Consider the following 21001-nt stretch of genomic DNA (forward strand, 5'->3'; position numbering starts at 1 on the left):
TCTGTTGCATTTCTAGACACTAACAATGAACTATTAGAAAGAGAAATTAAGAAAACAATCCCATTTACAATCTCATTGAAAAGTATAACATGCCAAGGAATAAATCTAAGTAGGAAAAGACCTGTTCTAAGAAACTATAAGACACTGATGAACAAGATTGAAAATGACACCGACAGATGGAAAATATATTATGTTCATGGACTGGAATAATTCATATTGTTAAAATGACCATACTACCCAAGGCAATCTACAGATTCAGTGCAATCCCTAACAAAATACAAATGGAATTTTTCATAGAAGTGTAATAAATAATTCCTCATTTTGATTAGAATAAAAATTCTAAAATTTGTGTGGAAACACAAATGACCCCAAATAGCTAAACCAATATTAAGAAAAAAAAAAAGTACAAAACTGGAGATGTCACACTCCTGATTTCAAACTATACTATGAAATTATAGTAATCCTATCTGTATGGTACTGGCACAAATACAGACACATAGATCAGTGGTACAGAACAGAGTGCCCAGTAATAAACCCACACACTTATGATCGATTAATCTACAACAGAGAATGTAAGAACATACAATGGTGAAAAAACAACCTCTTCAGTAAATAGTGTTGGGAAACTTAACAGTTACTTGCAAAGGAATCAAACTGGATTACTATCTCACACCATGAACAAATATAAATTCAAAATGTATTGAAGACTTAAATGTAGGACATGAAACTATAAAACTCCTAGAAGAAAACACAAGCAATAAGCTCTTTGACATCGGTTTTAATAATATTTTTTTTGATACATCCCCTCGGGCAAGGGAAACAAAAGCAAAATAAACACATGGGACTACATCAAAGTAAAAATCTTTTGTACAGTGACAGGAACTATCAACAGAATGTAAATGTCACCTACTGAACGGGAGAACATATTTTCAAAGGATATATCTGATAAGGAGTTCTTATCCAAAAATATACAAAAATTCATACAGTTCAACATCAAAAGGACAAACAACCTGATTAAATCTGAGTAGACATTTCCCCAAGGAAGACATACAGATTGCCAACAAGCACATGAAAAAATGCTCAACACCACTATTCATCAGGGAAACTCAAATCAAAATCACAATGAGGTATCACCTCACACCTATCAGGTTGGCTATTATGAAAAAGACAACAAAAAACGAATATTGGCAAGGATGTGGAGAAAAGCAAACTGCTCTGTGTTGTTGATGGGAATGTAATTGGTGTAGCCATTATGGAAAATAGTATGAAGGTTCCTCAAAAAATTAAAAATAGAACTACCATATGATCCAGCAATTCCACTCCTGGAGATTTATCCAAAGAAAACAAAACCACTATTTTGAAAAGATATTTATGCCCCTATATTCATTGCAGCATTATTTAAAATAGCCAAGATATGGAAGAAACCTATGTTCCCATCAATAGATGAATGCATAATGAAGAAGTGGTATACATATAAAATAGAATACTACTCAGCCATAAAAAGGAATAAAATCCCATCATCCGTGACAACATGGATGGACCTTGAAAAGTGTTCTTTTTTAAAGCTTAAAGTTTAGCTACCTACATACACATAGACACACATTAAAGATTTGGGAGCACTTAAAAAAGCACTATAAAGCTTATCATCATCATCATCACCATCACCATCCTGTAAGGTTTGCTTAAATTCCAAGTTTTCTCCTCCATCTACATTGGAAATAAGCAATGGCTTTTGCTCTATGAGCCATCGCAGGCATCTAAAAACATTGGGTGGAGACATTTTTAGGTTAGGATAATTATAATATATATAGAAAAAAGCACTGACAAATATTTAAATAGAAATCAGTGTTATGGAAACCCAGATTTAGCTAATATAATGAATGAAGTTCCTGTTATTAAACTGATGTAGTTAATCTTTTTGTTTAGTAGAGATACCAAAATTGTATGTTAGTCTAAACTCTATATTAGAAAATTTTAGTCATTCAACTCTGGCTCCTATTAGGCCAATGGTTCTTCCTGGACACATGAGAAATAAAGAAAATGCAATGACATGAAAGTAGTTACCATTTGTGTGACATGAAGCATGCTTTACAATATTACTCATTGAAAACGTCAAAGATAGTCACAGAAACAGAAATTTCTTAAGTTGACCATTGAAAAGGTTGGTTTGGTACTTTCTAGATAGATCTCGCCTGTCTTACACTCACAGAAGAAAGGCCTAGGACCACTTTGTCCTCCTTATGACCACTTCTTAGCATCCAAGCCAACTGAGTAAGAACATGAAATGCATCTTGAAAAGGGAAGGGTGCTGATTCCAATCATGCTATCAGGCTAACTGGCATTATTCCATATCATGAAGTTAAAATCTCACTGCAAAGACCTGGCAGGATTCTACTTATGGCTCTGCCAATCCTGAGTTGATTGTTGTAGCTACTATTACAGGATTGGATATTCACAGGCTCAGTTTCCCAGGAATTGGATGGCACCTGAAATTCCTAAAAATATTTTGTCACAATAGAACTCGAAGGAAAAAAAAAAGATGAAGAATCTGCTATCTTTTAAAGAGTGAACACTACAGGAATTTCATTTGAAGCACTTTATTACTTCCTTGTAAGCTGTCAGTTTAAATCTCTCTCAGGACAAATTCCATGTCTGTTTGTTTGAAATGATTCATAAACTGAGGAAAGGGGGGTAGTCATATTTTGGGAAATTCAAAGGCACACATGACTAATCCGTGCTTTGAGTGTGATCCAGGGATATCAGCACTTCTCCAGATCTGCAGAGAAAGATGGGGATAAAAGTCCTTCTTCTTTTTCCCTCTATAACTCAAAATATTTTACAGAAAATACTAGGTAATAGGATTATTTTGTATTAATGACTTATCAGGGAATTAAGACACACAGATTGTACAATAGAAACAGAGACAGAAACATGAGATGAGAATATCAGCAGTGCAATATATGAAGGCAAAAATATTAAATTTCATCATTTTGTAGTAACTCAATAAAAGTCTAGATGGAATTTGAGAAAAATCTGACTCACAAAATGAATTTTATTTCAATGCGTTGTAATGTTTTCTCATAATGTTTGGTGCCGAACAGATGTTCAAGAAACATATGTTAATGAAAAGACAACCCTCAGAATGGGAGAATATATTTGCAAAAGAAGCAACAAAGGATTAATCTCCAAAATATACAAACAGATCATGGAGCTCAATATCAAAAAAAGCAAACAACCCAATTAAAAAATGGGCAGAAGACCTAAATAGACATTTCACCAGAGAAGACATACAGATGGACAAGAAGCACATGAAAAAATGCTCAACACCACTAACTATTAAAGAAATGCAAATCAAAACTACAATGAGGTATCACCTCACTCTGGTCAGAATGGCCAGCATCAAAAAATCTACAAACAATAAATGTTGGAGAGGGTGTGGAGAAAAGCGAACCCTCTTGTACTGTTGGTGGGAATGTAAATTGATACAGCCAACTGTGGAGAACAGTATGGAGGTCCCTTAAAAAACTAAAAATAGAACTACCATATGATCCAGCAATCCCACTACTAGGCATATACCCTGAGAAAACCATAATTCAAAAGGACACATGTACCCCAAGGTTCATTGCAGCACTATTTACAATAGCCAGGACATGGAAACAATCTAAATGCTCAGCAGCTGATGAATGGATAAAGAAGATGTGGTACATATATACAATGGAATATTACTCAGCCATAAAAAGGAACAAAATTGGGTTATTTGTAGAGATGTTGATGGAGTTAGAGTCTGTCATACAGAGTGAAGTAAGTCAGAAAGAGCAAAACAAATATCATATATTAACTCATATATGTGGAATCTAGAAAAATGGTACAGAGGAACCTATTGCAGAATGGGCATAGAGACATAGACATAGAGAACAGATATATGGACACAGGAGGGGAAGGGGAGAGTGGGATGAACTGGGAGATTAGGATTGACATATATACACTACTATGAGTAAAATAGATAGCTAGTGGGAACACTCTATAAAGCCCAGGAAGCTCAGCTCGGTGCTCTATCACTACCTAGATGGGTGAGATGGGGGGGTGTGGGAGGGAGGTCCAAGAAAGAGGGGATATAGGTATACATATAGTTGATTCACTTCATTGTACAGCAGAAACTAACACAACACTGTAAAGCAATTATACTCCAATTTAAAAAAAGAAACATATGTTAAATGAAAATCATGAATTCATATACATTTTTATCTATAGACAGGTATTAATTGATGATAGATACATACATATATACATATATACTATATCTCTTGGTCTGTAGTTACATAGATATAATCTCTAAATGGATATCAGACAATATTGTCAAGAATAGCACCTGTGGGGTCCTATCTTAGTGAAGAAAAGAATTATCATCAGTAATTAGTATGTTGATTATACTTATAGAAATTAATTTTTGAAGTAATTTTTAGATACCTAAGTACATTTAAGTTTCCCAAGTATTTTAATGACCCTACACCAATGCACACACACACACACACGCACACATTTTTATTTATACTTTTCATTTGCTAAATGAGATACATTTATTAATACCAGAGACTTTAGCATAGCCACTCTCTGAATTATCTCAAGATCTGAATTAGTGGGGTTTGAATGAATCAGTTTCCATTATATAGAGGAAATATAACGAAGAGGAAAATAAACATCTTTGAAATGGAAAAACGATACACATCAAAAAAAGGAAATAAAATCACATGAAGTAGAAAATTTGAAATACCTTTATGCTAAGCAGTTAAAACAATATGGCATACCTGATATTATTCTGCATTTTTAAGAATTTACATGTCAAGCTATATGAATAAATAGAGAACTCTTCTCACATCTAAGCATGATGACTTAACCATTTCTCAACCTTTTTACTTGCACTTTTTTGCTTGCAACTGTTGGGGGGGGGAAATAACAATTTAAAGGCAAAAATAATATACAAAACACCACTATATTTAAAAAGAGATGTCATGATCATTGTATTTTGTTACCCTTAGACCCCATTTTCAAGTTGCATATGCAAAGAAATAATATAAACAAATGGAGAACAAGGTTCATTTACTTAGGCAAACTCAGCAGGGTTCAAAGAGGCTTCCCCAGACATATGACATTGAAACAGAAGATAACAGCAGACTCTTATCAATAATTAATTTGACAGTTGTATGTAAAATTATACAGAGCTGTAAAATATTACCTCTTTCTTTACAAAAAAAAATGTTGAGACATAAGGACCTGAAAGAGGAAAATACTGTAAAGCATTTTAACAATCATTTGGGGAAAAAAGGATAATTCTCAACCCATAACAGATCATTAAAAATATCAACTGAATTCTTCAAAAGTATATTTAAGTAAAATTAATGAAAGTTAAGTTTTTAATGGATAGTAAGTATAATGCCAAATATAAAACTTACTGATAGCTAAATTGAGAATTGATTCTATCTCAATTATCTTTGCTAATGGAGGAGTGAAGAAGCGAGTCTAATACAAAATAATGCATAATCCCAGAATTATTTCTACTTGGCTTACAGGGCATTTTTCTTCTTATATGACTGTAATTGAGTAGGATATCCTTGAGCATGTGAAATAAATTAATGTATTCTAAGAAGATAAATTACTATAGAGCTGTGCAGATTCCTCTTCCTTCTCGTTTAATGATTTTTCTACTGTCTGCCATTTAGACTGAAGTATTCATGCCTTTCCCTACTCAATCCTTTATCTGTCTCTACCATCTCATTCTAGGCACAAGCAAAGGGTTATGAATTGAGGAGTCTTTTTTTGTTCCAATAATTCTCATTGTGGTAAATCCAAGTTGTAAGACGGAAGGCCAAGGCTCTAATCCAAGGAAGGAGGCTCCGTTATTTTGTAGGAATTGAAGCATACATGCCAAGTAAATTAGGAGGGGATGAAAACCTCAAACTGGATTTTAACATTTACTATAAGACATCATTATGATGAGGAAAAAGTATGGGCCCTGGACTTTAAAAGACCTGGGTCTGAAACCCAGTTCTGCCACTCAGTTGCTCTGTAACCTCAAACAATTAATTTAAACTCACTGAGCCATACATTGTTTACTTGAAAAATGAAGACAATATTCATAAGGTTACTATAAGATTAAATAAAGTTTATATAAAACACTTAGCACCCATGTCTGGTACATAATAGAAACTTAATATATATTACAGGTTTTTCTCAACAGATAAGGTACCGAAGTTTACTCAAGAGTACATTAGCCTCAAACCAATTATAAAATCTTTTTTTTTCTTCCATCTACACAGGATACATCTTTCATCAGGACAGAGACCTGATTATTTACATGGTACTGATTCTAGGCTCTGTCAATGTATTTTAGAAGTCAATAAATAGATTATCATTTATTGAGCACCAAGGTAATATATTTCAGGCACTGTTATGCCCTCTATATTCATTTATATGCACAGGGCTGCTTTCTTCTTGTATCAGAATTTGTTTATAAATATTTAAAGTCTAAAAAAATCATTATTTAATCCCCAAAGCCTGAGTCTCTTCCTAAATTCTCTATCTTAGCTAATGACATAATCATCCAATTTATAACCTAGGCTAGACATGAATCATCCTAGATTTCATCCTCTCGCTCTCTATTTTGATCAGTTATCAAGTGTGATTAATTCTAATTATGAAGCAACTATGAATCTCTTTTCTACTCTATTGAATTCTCCTTAATTCAGGTCCTCAGTATTTCTCCCTTCATTGCTACTTACCTTCAACAGCAATTGTTTTTAAAGTATTTACTCAGTTACTTATCAGTGGTTCCTTTTACCTACAGCAGCATTTGTTTTATTATTTGAACAAAATCCTATATGAAATAGAACATGTAAAATTCTGAGGCAGAAGTGGGGAACCTAGAAGTACTTCTCCAATCCCATGTCAGCCAGTAAGGAAAGTCCTTGAAAGATCCTTTGGAAAACCATCAGTCTATAGGGAAAATCCTAAACTGTTAAACAAGATAGCTTCACAAGCTGGTTTTTCCCACTCTTTCTAACTCTAACTGTATCACCTATAAGTCTCCCATCTTAAATCTCTGCTCCAGTCTCTTCCACTTAATTGCTATTCCCCCTAGCATACCAGGCCCTTTCTCATCAGTGTATATCTGTCTACAGAGGATGTTTTTCCTCTGATTCTCCATCTGTCCAACACTCAGCCTATAAGACATAACTCAAATCTCTATGAGCATTACTCAACAAATTGACTTAGTTGCTCCCATTCTGTGATATTATAGCAACTTGTATGTACTTGTATTATAGTCTCTATCATACTTTAATGAAATTGAAATTATTAGTTTACATGACCTTCTCCCTAATTCTACTGTGACAAGGACTACTGCTCATATAATTTTGCATTACCTAGGACCTAATACCCAAAATGCATTAGTTTTTTTTATTTTTATGTATTATTGAAGATACAAAGATCATATTGCCATTAAATACACTTTCTACCACACAGTAGCTTTAATGATTTTTAAAGGTTCAGTTAGAGAAATAGCAAGCTTATTTCTTTTCAATTCTTTTTTTTAATTGAGGTATAGTTGCAAGCTTATTTTTGAGTGTTTTATGTGCTTTTATGTTCTTTGTTTCAGAGATTCAAAAATGCAAATTTATGAGACTGGTATTTTTAGGGGAGTACTGTTTATCACAGTGTTCGATGAAAAACACTGAATCATTATTTAAGACAATTACTACTTGCACTTTCTTCTTTTCTAATCATAAGGTACTACCAGGGATGATGCATATTATTTCTACATTTTATCCTAGAGAAGTAACATGGAAAAGATACACAGATGCCCAGAACTTTTGGAAACAAAAGGAATATTATTGAGACATATCAACAAGCAGGTATACTACATCCCATAGGAGGCTTTGAGAAAATGCTAGTTTGGCCAGTCTCCCCCACCCCCCACCATCTCTGCCCACAGCACACAAAAACATACATACATACACACAATAAGGCCTTGAAAGAGATTTCTTACAAGGAAATGACAATTAATTTTTAAGTCATGTCCATTTGATTTGAGTCACTGGAATAACAAAATGTTTTCATGAATACTCAAAAAAATTCAATAATGTAACCTTTAGTAGAGCTTGAAAAGCCCTGAAGGACAAGGCAGTTAGATCAATATTAGTTCATTTCAAATGCTGGGCAGTATGAAGAGACAAGGCTGATCATCGGATGGATTTTATTACCTGTCGGAGTGATAAGTCCTGGTGATAAGAGGCCTGGGACTGAATGGGGCAGAAGGCGAGCATTGTCTTGCAACACTCCCAAAGAACGCTTAGGAGGCCTTCCAGGCCTTGAACTGTTGAAAAACAGACAAAGATCAGGTTAAAATATGCTCTTTGGAAATACCATCACTTGCTACATTTGCCTAAATCTTGTTTAATTGCCAAGAATGATAGAATTTTATATTAAAGACTATTTTCATTGATTACTAAAGCACCAATACTTTATACTAAACTTCCAAAATAATTATGGCAAGCATTAAAACCATAAGAGATCAATTTCTAGTTTAGATTTTATTTACAAGCCAGCACTTTGCAATACAGCTTACCTGTTGTGAGAAACCCAAAGTTACCCCCGCTCTTAAAGGTACACTTGATCCCTGGTATTAATACATGCAACTGAGATCTGAGATAGGGGCTCACAGAATTAGGATCGTATAGAATGTGAAGTGATTAAGTCTCTGCTCAGCATGCCAGAGGTGAGGGGTAAAAAGCTGACATGTAGAATAAGACCTGATATTTATTAACATTTCCACAGCTGCTGGGAGCCCACAAGGAACAAAGAACCCCTGCCCTCAGGTTTTTTTCATACCTATTATTTAAACCAGGCTGTATAACCAGCAGTACACTCTCTTGGAGTGGCTGTACTAAGGAAACCTGCCACCTTTGCAATCTAGGTTGTTTTGTCTCACAGATTAATTGGTATTTTTAACTGATGAGTTGATGCTAAACTTAACACATTAACCTAACCTATTCTATTTGCACATTCTTCACCCAGGTGTGAACAGTTTGCAGTTGCAAATGTTAACCCATAAAATAATGAAATAGAAAGTCAGTATCAGGCTTCCATCTTGTACCCTAATACAGTCAGTGTACTGAATATATCATTTAGAAGCTGTCACCACATGAACAGACTTATGTCACTGAACATTAGGATCAAGTCATTCTCAAGTCATGCAGTGTATTTCAAATATTACTTTCTTAACGTTACTTAAAATACTGCTGTTGCTTCTTAGTAGAAATTCAGTTTACAAAGCTGAATAAGAGGGATTTTGACAAAATACTGCAAAATACTATATTAAATAACCCAAGCTGCAAAAATTTATAAGGTTCAGATAGGGAACATTTCCAAAAATGACTTTTTGTTCACAAAGAAATTTAAGTTAAACCTCACTCTATCAACTTTGCAGTAGCAAAGTGCTCCATCAATGTAAGACAAACTCTGCTTTTAAATGAAGACAACTTTTAGCAACCTTACACAGAGGTACTATTACCCCGTTCATTTTCATACACTGTGCTGATGTTATTTTCTTTCATTGTACATCAGTATTGTATATCAATCTAGCATGAAAGTTTCTTTTTTTCTCATTTAATGTTTCAGTTTTATAAACTGAATCTCCTCTCCCTCTTTCTACTCAAGTTTGGGCTATAATTTATTTTCTTTAATTCAGCATTGTTATCCTGTTTGTCCTTGCCCTGTTTTATGGCTTCCTAACTCTTTGAAGGAATAGTGATAAGAAAAATATCCAGTTTACTTCTAATACCCTAAAGGATACCAAGGTCACTGAACAATATTCATCAGGTTATGTGCAGTCATTAGAAAAAGGCACTTTTTGTTGAATAATCGTCACCAAGTCTGTACTTTCCAAGTGATTCTTTGTATCTTTCTATTTGTCAGAATTCAAGCCTACTACCTTTATTAAAGACCACCTGATAACTCTGTACTTTTCCAGCATAAAAATTTCAGTGCTGTCTTTATGCTCATAATCAATTTCAGACAGGCTGTCTCCAGAAGAAAGCAGCCTGATGCTCACTCTACTTCCCTGAGACAGTTGTTGACAGTATACTTTGGAAGCTATAAGTTTTAAATAGTTCTGTTCTAAATTTATTGGTCAATCTCACAATTTGATGTAGCTCTTTTCCTGTAAGCTGACTCTGGCTTGGGGGGCACTAGATTACAGGCCTCTTAGTCTGATGGTTCTACCTTAAATTCCAAGATTTGAAAAATTCGGTCAAATTTCCCACCATCAGATTACGTATTGGGGAATTCATGGCTAATGTCACAAATGGCTCGGTAGTATTTACTACAAATGCTATAAGCCAAGAGGATCATATTCTCCATCCTAACATTATTTTCAGTTTATAATTTTATGATGTTGATATGATTAATTGTGAGCCTCCCCAACTAAAATATAAGGTCATGAAGGCAGCACATATGTCTGTTTTTGTTTGTCACTGTACCCTGAGCAATTCTCATGGTGTCTAGCACACAGTAGGGGCTGGTAAATGGTTAAATAAAATCAGTTAATAAGTAATGATAGGACACATTATTTTGCCATGGCTACAGTTTCCAAATATTCCTTAGATTGCTCTATTATTGACCAAATAAATTGAAAGCCATCATTTAATCATCAGGTAATCACTTTTAAACTTTGCACTTTACAGCAATTATAAGAGTTTCAAAATATGATCCAGTCCAATCTGACTATTTACAAGGTTAAAGAAGGGTAGATGATAGATACTGTCTTACGTCTGAAAGTTCCTACAAACTTCAAGACCTATTCAAGGGCTGAAGGTTCCAGCAGTTATTCATGTGTAAAGACAGTTTCACTTATTCAATCATCCAATAAACAAACATGCACTAAGTGCCCATTCAGTGTGTATCTGGCATTGAAACTAGGTATCAGGGTTACAAGGTTAAAAAGTTAGCTTGACAAGGGCAAGGGTTTTGGTCTGTTTGTTCATTGACATATTGTGAGAACCTAGAACAGCTTCTGCCTTTGAAGAGCTTAAGGTCTAGTGATAGAGATGCGTGTTTGACCTGCTATTTAAAATTTATGATTAACTCTTTAGTGAGTATGGTTGTGTGATGTATCCTTCCACACTTGTTTAAACTTATCAGAGAGAAAAATCATATTCAGATGTCTTTGTTTATACTCTTGGAAAGAAGACTTGGGCCCCTAGGGTAAACTAATTAGAATAAAATTTGTGAAGGTGCTTTATAATCAATAGAGCTCCATACTAATACAAGATAGATTTATTCTTACTTTTAGACCAAATAACCCTCAGTAGTAAGACATTCCTAGCAATAAAGTTCTTGCATTTCTTTTCAAAGAACACAAGCCTGACAACATGACGAAAGACTATGGAGGACTCTGTAGAAAGTTGGGAAATATTCTTGATAGATGATCTTACCACACTTCTTATCTTTAAGAGCTTTATTAGCATTAGGCAGATATTTACATATTAATCAAGACAAATAAACATGTGGTGATTTAACTAGAAAACTGTTATTTGGGTGACAGTTTAATCAGCATAGGTTGAAAGGTTCATCATTGCAGCATCCTGTTTCTGTTAAAATATTGATTGTGTTACTGATTTCAGTAATGCTTTATTTTACAGGGCACAAATAACCATGTAATTACTCTTTAAATGAATGATAATTGCTTGTTGGCAATTATTTGTTTTCAGTTTAATTACAAGGTTATTTGTACTCTGTAAAATAAAACAGGCCCTTTTTAAAGTTCCCACTCAAATGGCTCAGTGGATATATCACCCATGAGCACCATAAACAATACTTTATGGTACAAGGCAAACAACCCGCCAAAATAGCAAAACTCTTATTTAAAAGCTCAGCTAAATCTTTGAGATCATTAGCTTTATAAAATCAACATTAGGTGTAACATTTATAGGTGGTTTGGAAGGAAATTATATCAAAGAATCATGATTTTCTCTGGGTCCAGTTCATCCTATAACATAATTTATCCTGATATGTATTTTACCCTTCACTCTGTAAACTTCTTCAGGAGAAATTAAATAGTAACTCAGCTTCCTGAGATTAAAGAAAAAAAATTGAAATATGTATCAACAGTATTTTTTTTTCTGCAGTTAAAGTGGATTACCATCAGAGCGTTACCTCAAAGTTTATAAACTCTGTAGAGTTGACGGGTCCCTAAGAAAGAAATTCAGTAGGTCTTCTGGTGTCAACAAGATATGCCACAGTCTGTGAAATATCTATTCCAAGTTGTAATAAAGTAGCTGATACTTTGCTCATTAAGATTATGAAATTTCACTGTTGGAGTTATTTTTATCTTGTATCATCAGCCATTTGTATATGAATCAAGGAGTAAACAATTGAGTAATTTTATGTCAAAGAAAATATCTTATTAATAAATTAATTAGTGATGTCATGAGACTTCAAGATATTTAATGTAAACCATATATGGTCAGCACATGATTTAGCGAGGAACCACAAGTCATGTTATCCTCTTCAATGAAAGTTTGGCTTACTACTCTTTAAAGAAACACTCATAACATTCTTGGACAAACTGAGGATATAGTGGCAGTTAACTGTGATATTAGCAGCAACTTATAAAGATCGCTGCAATTGGATTCCTGAAGTGGGAGCTGCGAGCCATGACCTGGGATTCACTTTTCAGAGCCATCACTGATATTTAAAATCCCTTGGGATAGTCCCTGAATGTGTCGTTTTTTCAATTACATTAGAAACCAAGAAAACCAAGAATGCCATTAGCTTTGAAGGTGTTGTTTACCTGACTGTGAGAATGCTGCTCTGACTTTTCAATATGCTTGTTAAATTGAATAAGAATCTTTCTATCAGAACAATAAGACTTTTAATTGCATTGTGGATAATAATAATCTCTTAGGCCTGACATTTATTACAACATTTCAAGGATGCCAATGGCAGTTAAACTCTACCTGACCTTTCAGTGTTTATGAAGAGAAACAAACTCTGACCTCACAGCAACTTAAATCCATCTTCTCTCAGTGTTAGCAAACTGATCACTTGTCTAACTATTGCACTGGATTGTATTCTCAACCAGATCAAAGGCAGCAGCAACCAATTCAGCACCCGGGAAAAAGTCATCCATGCAAAATGGGCAATTAACATTAATCATATATGAAATTGTTCAAGCTGATAACTGGAACCTGGTCACTATGGTAACTCTCATAAAATGGTGCTTATGTTAAACTGGGCGTCAATCAGCTCTTGGTTTATGGGAACTTAAAGTGTGGCTCATCATGTTCCTAGGAGTTATCAACACAAGGAACAAAAAAACACACCAGAGGCAAGGTCATTTATATTCCATTACCATTTACTCCCTTTTTCAGTTCTTATAGGCATATCCAAATCTTAAATTTGAATACATTAAAAGCATCAATACCAGCATTCCATTAGAGTTAGGGAAGCTAAGGAAATTATCTTTAACATAAGGGTGTTCAGGGGATGAGGGAAAATCTTCCTTGTTAGGGTCATGTATTACAGTACCAAGGATCATGTAGAATAATTCATGTTTAGCATTAATCTTATGATTGTAATAAATTGGATAGTTTATAGTTATTATTTTAAATGGTGATATTTAATTCCTTTTCTAATGCTGAATTTCTATTTTTCCTTCAATAAAAAAGAAATCTGATGTAATAGACAATTTAAGGGTTGACTACTCACTTCTTAGAAAGTATAAATGTGAAGCTATTTTATACTTCATTTACTTAACTCTGCTCCCTATTTAAATTAAATGTGCTCTAAGCCTGGTGTTAGCACCTTTAAACAAGTTTAGTTTTTGTCATAAATTGACTGAATTCTAATAAACGTCTTAGTATAATTAACAAAGATTGTATAACAGAAATGCTGGCATATGACGAATTCTTAGTAGCCTCTTTTCGTTCTGCTTATGTAATTCCGATTAACATCGATAGAATCATTGCACCGTAGTAAATCTTAGAGTGAATCAAATTAAATAACCATTTCCCTAAAGACGCAGACGTAGAGAGTGGACTTAAGGACACGGGGAGGGGGAAGGGTAAGCTGGGACGAAGTGAGAGAGTGGCATTGACATATATACACTACCAAATGTAAAATAGATAGCTAGTAGGAAGCAGCCGCATAGCACACGGAGATCAGCTAGGTGCTTTGTGACCACCTAGAAAGGTGGGATAGGGAGGGTGGGAAGGAGACGCCAGCGGGAGGGGATATGGGGATATATGTATACGTATGGCTGATTCACTTTGTTGTACAGCAGCAACTAACACAACAATGTAAAGCAATTATACTCCAATAAAGATGTTAAAAATAATAATAAAATAAAAGGCTTAAAAAAGAACCATTTCCCTTTCTAAAGTGTATCATATCACTGTCAGACACAATGTTTTTAAAATACAGGCATCCTTGAATTCAAAGAATGTGTCACTGTTCAAAAATTTGATATTAAGAGAATGTTAAGAAGTTAACATTCACATTTGGATACATTCCACTGGCATCTCAAATTCAAAATATGCCTCCCCAAATCCCACTCCCCACACCTTCCTTCTCTTGTTTTGTCAGCAATATAGGCATGCTTTTCGTTGCCAAAACTATAAACTTCAGGGTAATTTTGATTCTCCCTCCACCTCTCCCTTCATTTTCAGTCTCCAATATTTTTGTTCCATTGTAATATATGTTGCAAATTTCCATCTCTATCCATTCCTATCTCTAACACCCTACTTCAGGCCCTCATCACTTCATGCCCAGGTTATGTTCAACAAGTTGTTTCATTGTTCCAATACATTCTACATAAACTGTGATCTGAATTTTGGTGAAACATCCTTTCATTATGTCATCTTTTGCTCTAGAACCCTCAATACTTCCTGAGTGCATACAAAATAAATTCTAAATGCCTTGGTCTAGCAATCTGCCTCAATATATCTTTCTTCCCTTTTCTCTAATTATTTCTTAAATGAATGTTCTTCTCCAGCTGGATGAGTAGATTCACTATCTGCTAAGCATAGTATTTGACACTAGAACCCTTCCACTGTGAAATATCTTCAAGGTATTAGGGTTCCTGGGGAAAAATTTTGTTAAGCTCCACTGTCTTGGGAAGGTTTCAGTATAACCTGCTGTAAACGGTGCTGTTTTTCTGAAAGGCCACTGCCTTTTACTTTGTGTCATCATACAGGATCTCTTTAATGATTATCACAAAGGGAACTCAGTACCAGCATTAAGGTAGTGTGTTACAACTAGCCAAAATATTATTTTTCATGTCTGGCAAAGGAAGTCCCATTGGTAATTGTCAGTCTGTGCATAATCCCATGATGATCTCAAGAGTTAACATTTCATGTTTGAATGTCAATCAGAAATCTAAGGAGTATGGTGTTAATATCACAACTCTGGAGGGCTTAGGAAGTTGAGTAAGATTTTTAGGAAGCTGATCACTATTAACCTGACTGCACTAGTCTCTGTGGTTAGGAATACAGCCTGGAAGCACATATTTAATTGATAAATACAGAAGCCAGTTTCCTTGCTGATTTAAAATATTTTTAAAATTTTGCTCTATGTGGATAAATATTAGCAACCCATATTAAAATAAAACTACTTTAAACAATCTTAGATATTCAGTGTAATGCAGTGGAAAGCACTAGGACTTAAACCTGAGTTCTAATCTCAGTTGTGGGAGGCAGAATTCCAAAATTCTCCTCCATCCCAAGATTTCCAACCCTAACTGCTAAAACTGTGAATGTAATGAGATATTAAGTTATATTACATGGCAAAGGTGATTTTCTACATGTGATTAAGGTAACAAATCACATGACTGAGCTAATTGAAAGGGAGATTATCTAGGTGGATCTAATCTAATTATATGAACCCTTTAAAAACAGAAAATTAGAGAACACACCATTGCTGGTATGAAAATGGACAGCGTTATATGTCAAGGAATGCAGGTAGCTTCTAGAAGCCAAGAGCAACCCTGGGCTGACAGTCAGCAAGAAAACAGGTACACAAGTTTTACAGTTGAAATGAACTAGCTTGTGTCAATGTCAATGAGCTTGTGAGCAGATTCTACTGCAGAGCTTCCAGATAACAGCCCACCCTGACCAACACCTAGATTTCAGCCTTGTAAGACTGTGAACAGAGTCAAGCCCCTCCAGATTTCTGACAGATAGAATTGTGAGCAGTAAATGGTTGTTATTTTAAGTTGCTAAATTTGAGGCAATTTGTTGCACAGCAACAGAAAACTAATATACCAGTTTTGCCATTATTGAGCTGTTTGACCTCAGGCAAATTACATGACTATTCTAAATATGTTATCTCATTTTACGATTAGAGATGTAAACTAAATAATCTATTAATCTGATCATTACAATCATGCTACATTTCTGGTCAAAAGCAGATAATTCATTAACTTCTAAGTATACATAGTTTTCCACTTTCTCATATGTCTATTTTAGCTCATATTTTAAGTAAAGCTGCTGGATTGGTCCTATGGAAAATTACCCCAAAAAAGGGCAAAATATGTGCATAATACTATAGCATTATCCTCAGCTTAGAGTTGTGTGTAGATAATTAATCAATATATGTGAACACCAGTTTGAAAAGCTAAAAGTGCTATACAACTTAAAAGGAAGAAAATTCTGACACATACTGTAACATGGATGAACCTTGAGGACACTATACTAAGTGAAATAAGACAGTCACAAAAAGACAAATGTTATAAGATTGCAATTATATGAGGTATCTAGAGTAATTAAACTCATGGAAACAGAAAGTAGAAATGTGTTTGCCAGTAGCTGGGAGGAAGGGGGGAAATGCGAGTTGTTCTTCAATGGGCATAGAGTTTCAGTTTTGCAAGATCAAAAAGTTTTGGAGATCTGTTGCATAACAATGTGATTACAGTTAATATTACTGAACTATACACTTAAAATGGTATAGAGGGTAAGTTATATATTACATGTATTTTACCAAAATTCTTTTAAAATAAATAAATAAAATGCTTAAGATGATACATTTTATGTTATATGTATTTTACCACAATTTTTAAAGTGCTATATAAATTCAACAGTAATATTACTATGCTTGCAGTTATTAATTGAGTTAAATTTCCACTGAAATAATTTTGAAGGCCAAAATAAGTCTAGCCAGAGAGATATATCCTGCAGTTTACATGTTAGAAAAGTAGTTGTCTCATCTGAATGATAGTACTGAAAGAATTTCCAACTCTCCCAACCATCTCCTACTACATACTTAATTTACGTCCCAATACGTCCTTACTTGTAAGGCAAAATTCAAGAGCTCAACCTTTACACTTTAATTTCACAACTCTAATTTTTCCTTAAGGTAACTGTAATACATGTAATACATGTTTATATACAGATCTCTTTCTCATTTTCCTTCCCCATTCCTTACCTTGATAGGAAAACAGTTTTTTTAGGTATTCCTCCCCCTAAAAACCTTTGCCCCCCACCTCTTTCCCGCTTCGAAATAATAAAGAAAATTTTCATCAAAGACAGAATAGCTCATAGCAGTTGACTAGAAAATAGAGAACTAAATTCTAATTTTTCTTTGCTGCTGACTGTAGCATAGTCATGGATAAGTTGCTAAACTTTTATAAATAGGCATGAAGGTCTTCAAGGTGGCCATGGCAGTGGACATGCATTTATAAGGTTCCCTGCCCACCCTCCCTTTCATTTTGAAGTCAGGTAAATTTGGGTAGATTCAAATATCACAAGTAAATCCTGACACAGTGTGGCCTGGATGCACATTAACACACTTTTCTAAAAGTCATTTTTCTTCCTAAATCATTGTTCCCGTGAGGCAGCAAAATTCAATAGCCCAGCAAGCGACTATGAACCCAGAAACTGAATTTATCTGTGCCATTGATCCAGTTTGTGACCCTGAGAAACTCAACTTCTCTATGCTTCAGTTTTATCATCTGCTAAATGGGTATCAAAATGATTTGATTCAAGGAATTATGAAGAATTGGAAAGGGAAACTCCCCTCTCTAAAATCCTCCACAATAAAATAATATGCAAGAAGGGAAAAGAAATAGATAATGTGTGAGCATCTTTGAGCAGAATTTTCCAATTTAAACAGATTCTCACTTTATACAGTAGTGGTGTGGTGCAGCATACAATTACTTTGATAATGTTTTTATAGGGGTATACTTGAAGCTGTTTTTTTGTTTTTCAATTAGCTGTTCTAAGTCAAAAATACTATCACTTTCAGTATGGAATTCTCAAAATAACCTTTTACTTCACTGTCTTCAAGCAAACAAACTTAACAAATCCAACTGCTGGCAAAGATTATTTTCCTATTTCCTTCTAGGTTCCCCTCACCCAGTGTGAATAAACTCTTCCTGTAAAAGAGAACCTTTTCCAAAAAACATGGTTATTTTCCCCCATACCTATAACTTACATGTCTTCTTTAACTATAAGAAAATAAAATCAATGCAATTTGCATATTTTAATGTTCCCTCATAAGTACATTTGACTCTCACTAGAATGTTTTACCACTTTCTGAAGCAAAATGGAATTTAATAGCACCCATGGCTAATGTGGGTCTCCATTTCAGATGAGATTTCTTGATAATACTGATGACAATTTGACCCTATAGCTCCTACTGGCAACAAAACAAGGTTGCAAAAAGGGCAATGTGATACAAGTCCTTTAGACTGACTTCTAACTAATGTGAGATAAACTTGAAATCAAACTTCACCAGCTTATCCATATGTTAGATTTAGATTCAAAGCCTATATAGGCCTCTAAGAGTAGGATATGTTGTTGTGGGCTCCTTCCTGATGGCTAAACCCACAGCACAGTTCAAGGTTAGAAAAATGCCTGACACAGCTCAAAATAGAAAACCATAGTTTTACTGTGAGAAAATGAATATATACACACTTATGTTCACTGTTTAACACTTGAATTCACAAAATTTATCCCAAAATATAGGGAGGGAAATGGAGTAAAAAAACATTAGAAACTTTTTCAAAGTTTACAAGAGGGAACTGTATTTATAAATAAGAAATGAGTATTTATTTATTATTAAAAATGTATTTATTCTGTGTGGTTTTGCTTTTGTTTTTTGATTCATGCCATTATCTAGACCATTACTCTTATATTAATATTATTATAAATATTGTACTAGAAAATACTTTTTGTGACAGAATCTCAGAGTGTATGTATTCATTGTCTTTGGACTTTCTCTTTCTGGAGGTTGTTTTCTTCTTTGAGAGAATGCTATTTTCTGGCACAGCAGGCTAAACAATAACAAATATGCTGTTAAATAACACTTGCCTCAAGGCAGGAGGATTAGATAGAAATAAACTTTTATAACCTAAAATTAGAAGTATTTCAAAAAGAAGTGTTTTATCACTGATATTTTTTCCAAGATAAATTCAACTAACATGCTTCTATTACATAATTATTAAATATAATTTAAAGCCTGCTCTAAGCAGTGAAAACCTATTGACTGCTTCTCCTTTTTGGGAAAAAAATAACATTTATCGAGGTCAAAACCACAGAAAATTTAAAATTCTTAAAGACTCTTGGCAAGTTAACCCCATCAGTGGGGTGTACTGAGAGCAATGTAACATCCACCTCACAAAAGAGCTGATGATGACCCTCACTCTAATGTTCCTTCTATGTTCGGAACAGCAAAGCATTTCCTTGCATTTCATGTGTACAACACTTTCATCCTTTCAGGCATTGTATGAATGTAAATTAAATTCATCTCAGCACCATGGTAAAGTTAGCAGCTTGTCCCACTCTGCCTGTTGTAAAAAAAAAAAAAAAAAAAAAAAAAAAGATGTAACTAGAATATAGCTACTTGTCTTAACTCTAAATTTCTTATTGATAGAAACTATATAGCTTATTGAATATGTAGTTCTTGATTGTACCTAACAAAATTCTTGGTACAAAGTAAACATCATCTAGGAGAGAAGGAAGGAAGGAAGGAAAGGATGGAGGGAGGGAAAGAGAATTATTTTTCATGTTTTATCAGGATTCTTTGTACTATGCTATGGAAGTGCTTTTGTTAGATTGCTTTGGAGCTTTGGAGGCAGAAGTAAGAGCCAAATATATTTGGCTCCTGAACTCTCCCAGAACTGGCTTAAAATAAAAAAATATTAACAGGTGGCAGGTTTACAATTAGTGCAACAGGAGAGAATCACACCGAATATTTTTTGCAATCTAAACTTTTGAAAGAAAACTTTTTTGAAAATTGGCAGGATATAAAAATCGAAAAGTATTTTCCTTTAGTTTCCTATTTAAATGAAAGGATTTGTTCTACTTGTAATGCACTTGGTTAGAAAAGCCATCCACAAGCTTAGTTTGAAAACTGGGGAAGCAAAGTCAGTGAGGTAACACAGTTTCTATTTAATTCTCAATTTACATTAAGCCACAGGAAAATTAATCATTCCAAATAAACTTCAAAGTAACAGTGAGGAAGGAAGGGGTTTTGCATTTTCCTAAACCCTTGCTGAGAGGCTATTGTATCCTTTATCTTCCTGTCTTCCAGAAAGTTAGTGGTTGTATTTAACTTAAACTCTTCATTTACCCTTCAGATATAACATATCTTGAGATGCTTTTCAATGACTATAAGCCGTTAAAGAGTACAAACTCTATGACAGCTTCCTTTAAATTCTTGCGTTTAGAGGAGCATTTCACAAACCCATCTTCACAACTGCACACATTATAATTTACACGTTAACTACAACAGGGTTTCACCTTAGGCCTGTTGCCAAGAATAATCATTTTAAATCTTTTTATCCTTTCGTGAAAGGATAATTATAAATGTGAAAGTAGCAGCAAAGGAAAGGTGTTCAGAAAGCACTTAGAATAATCCCCTCCATTTGAATACAGGAAGGCTGATGAAGAAGAGAAGGAAAGGGAGGCAAACCAATTCTTTGGGTGAGATGTAACATGTCAAGTGCAAGGCA

The 21001-nt window shown here is 34.3% G+C and overlaps 1 protein-coding gene across 1 annotated transcript in view; it reads right to left on the bottom strand.

The window, feature by feature from the left end:
* Nucleotides 1-21001, bottom strand: part of DACH2 (dachshund family transcription factor 2) — a 656741-nt gene that overhangs the window by 401567 nt on the left and 234173 nt on the right. Inside the window, exon 3 of the mRNA XM_060086468.1 lies at nucleotides 8256-8368. Coding sequence (XP_059942451.1) covers nucleotides 8256-8368 — 113 coding nt within the window. The remainder of the gene's footprint in view (nucleotides 1-8255; nucleotides 8369-21001) is intronic.

The sequence above is a fragment of the Mesoplodon densirostris genome, chromosome X, assembly GCF_025265405.1.
Source record: "Mesoplodon densirostris isolate mMesDen1 chromosome X, mMesDen1 primary haplotype, whole genome shotgun sequence".
NCBI classification, from domain to species: domain Eukaryota; kingdom Metazoa; phylum Chordata; class Mammalia; order Artiodactyla; family Ziphiidae; genus Mesoplodon; species Mesoplodon densirostris.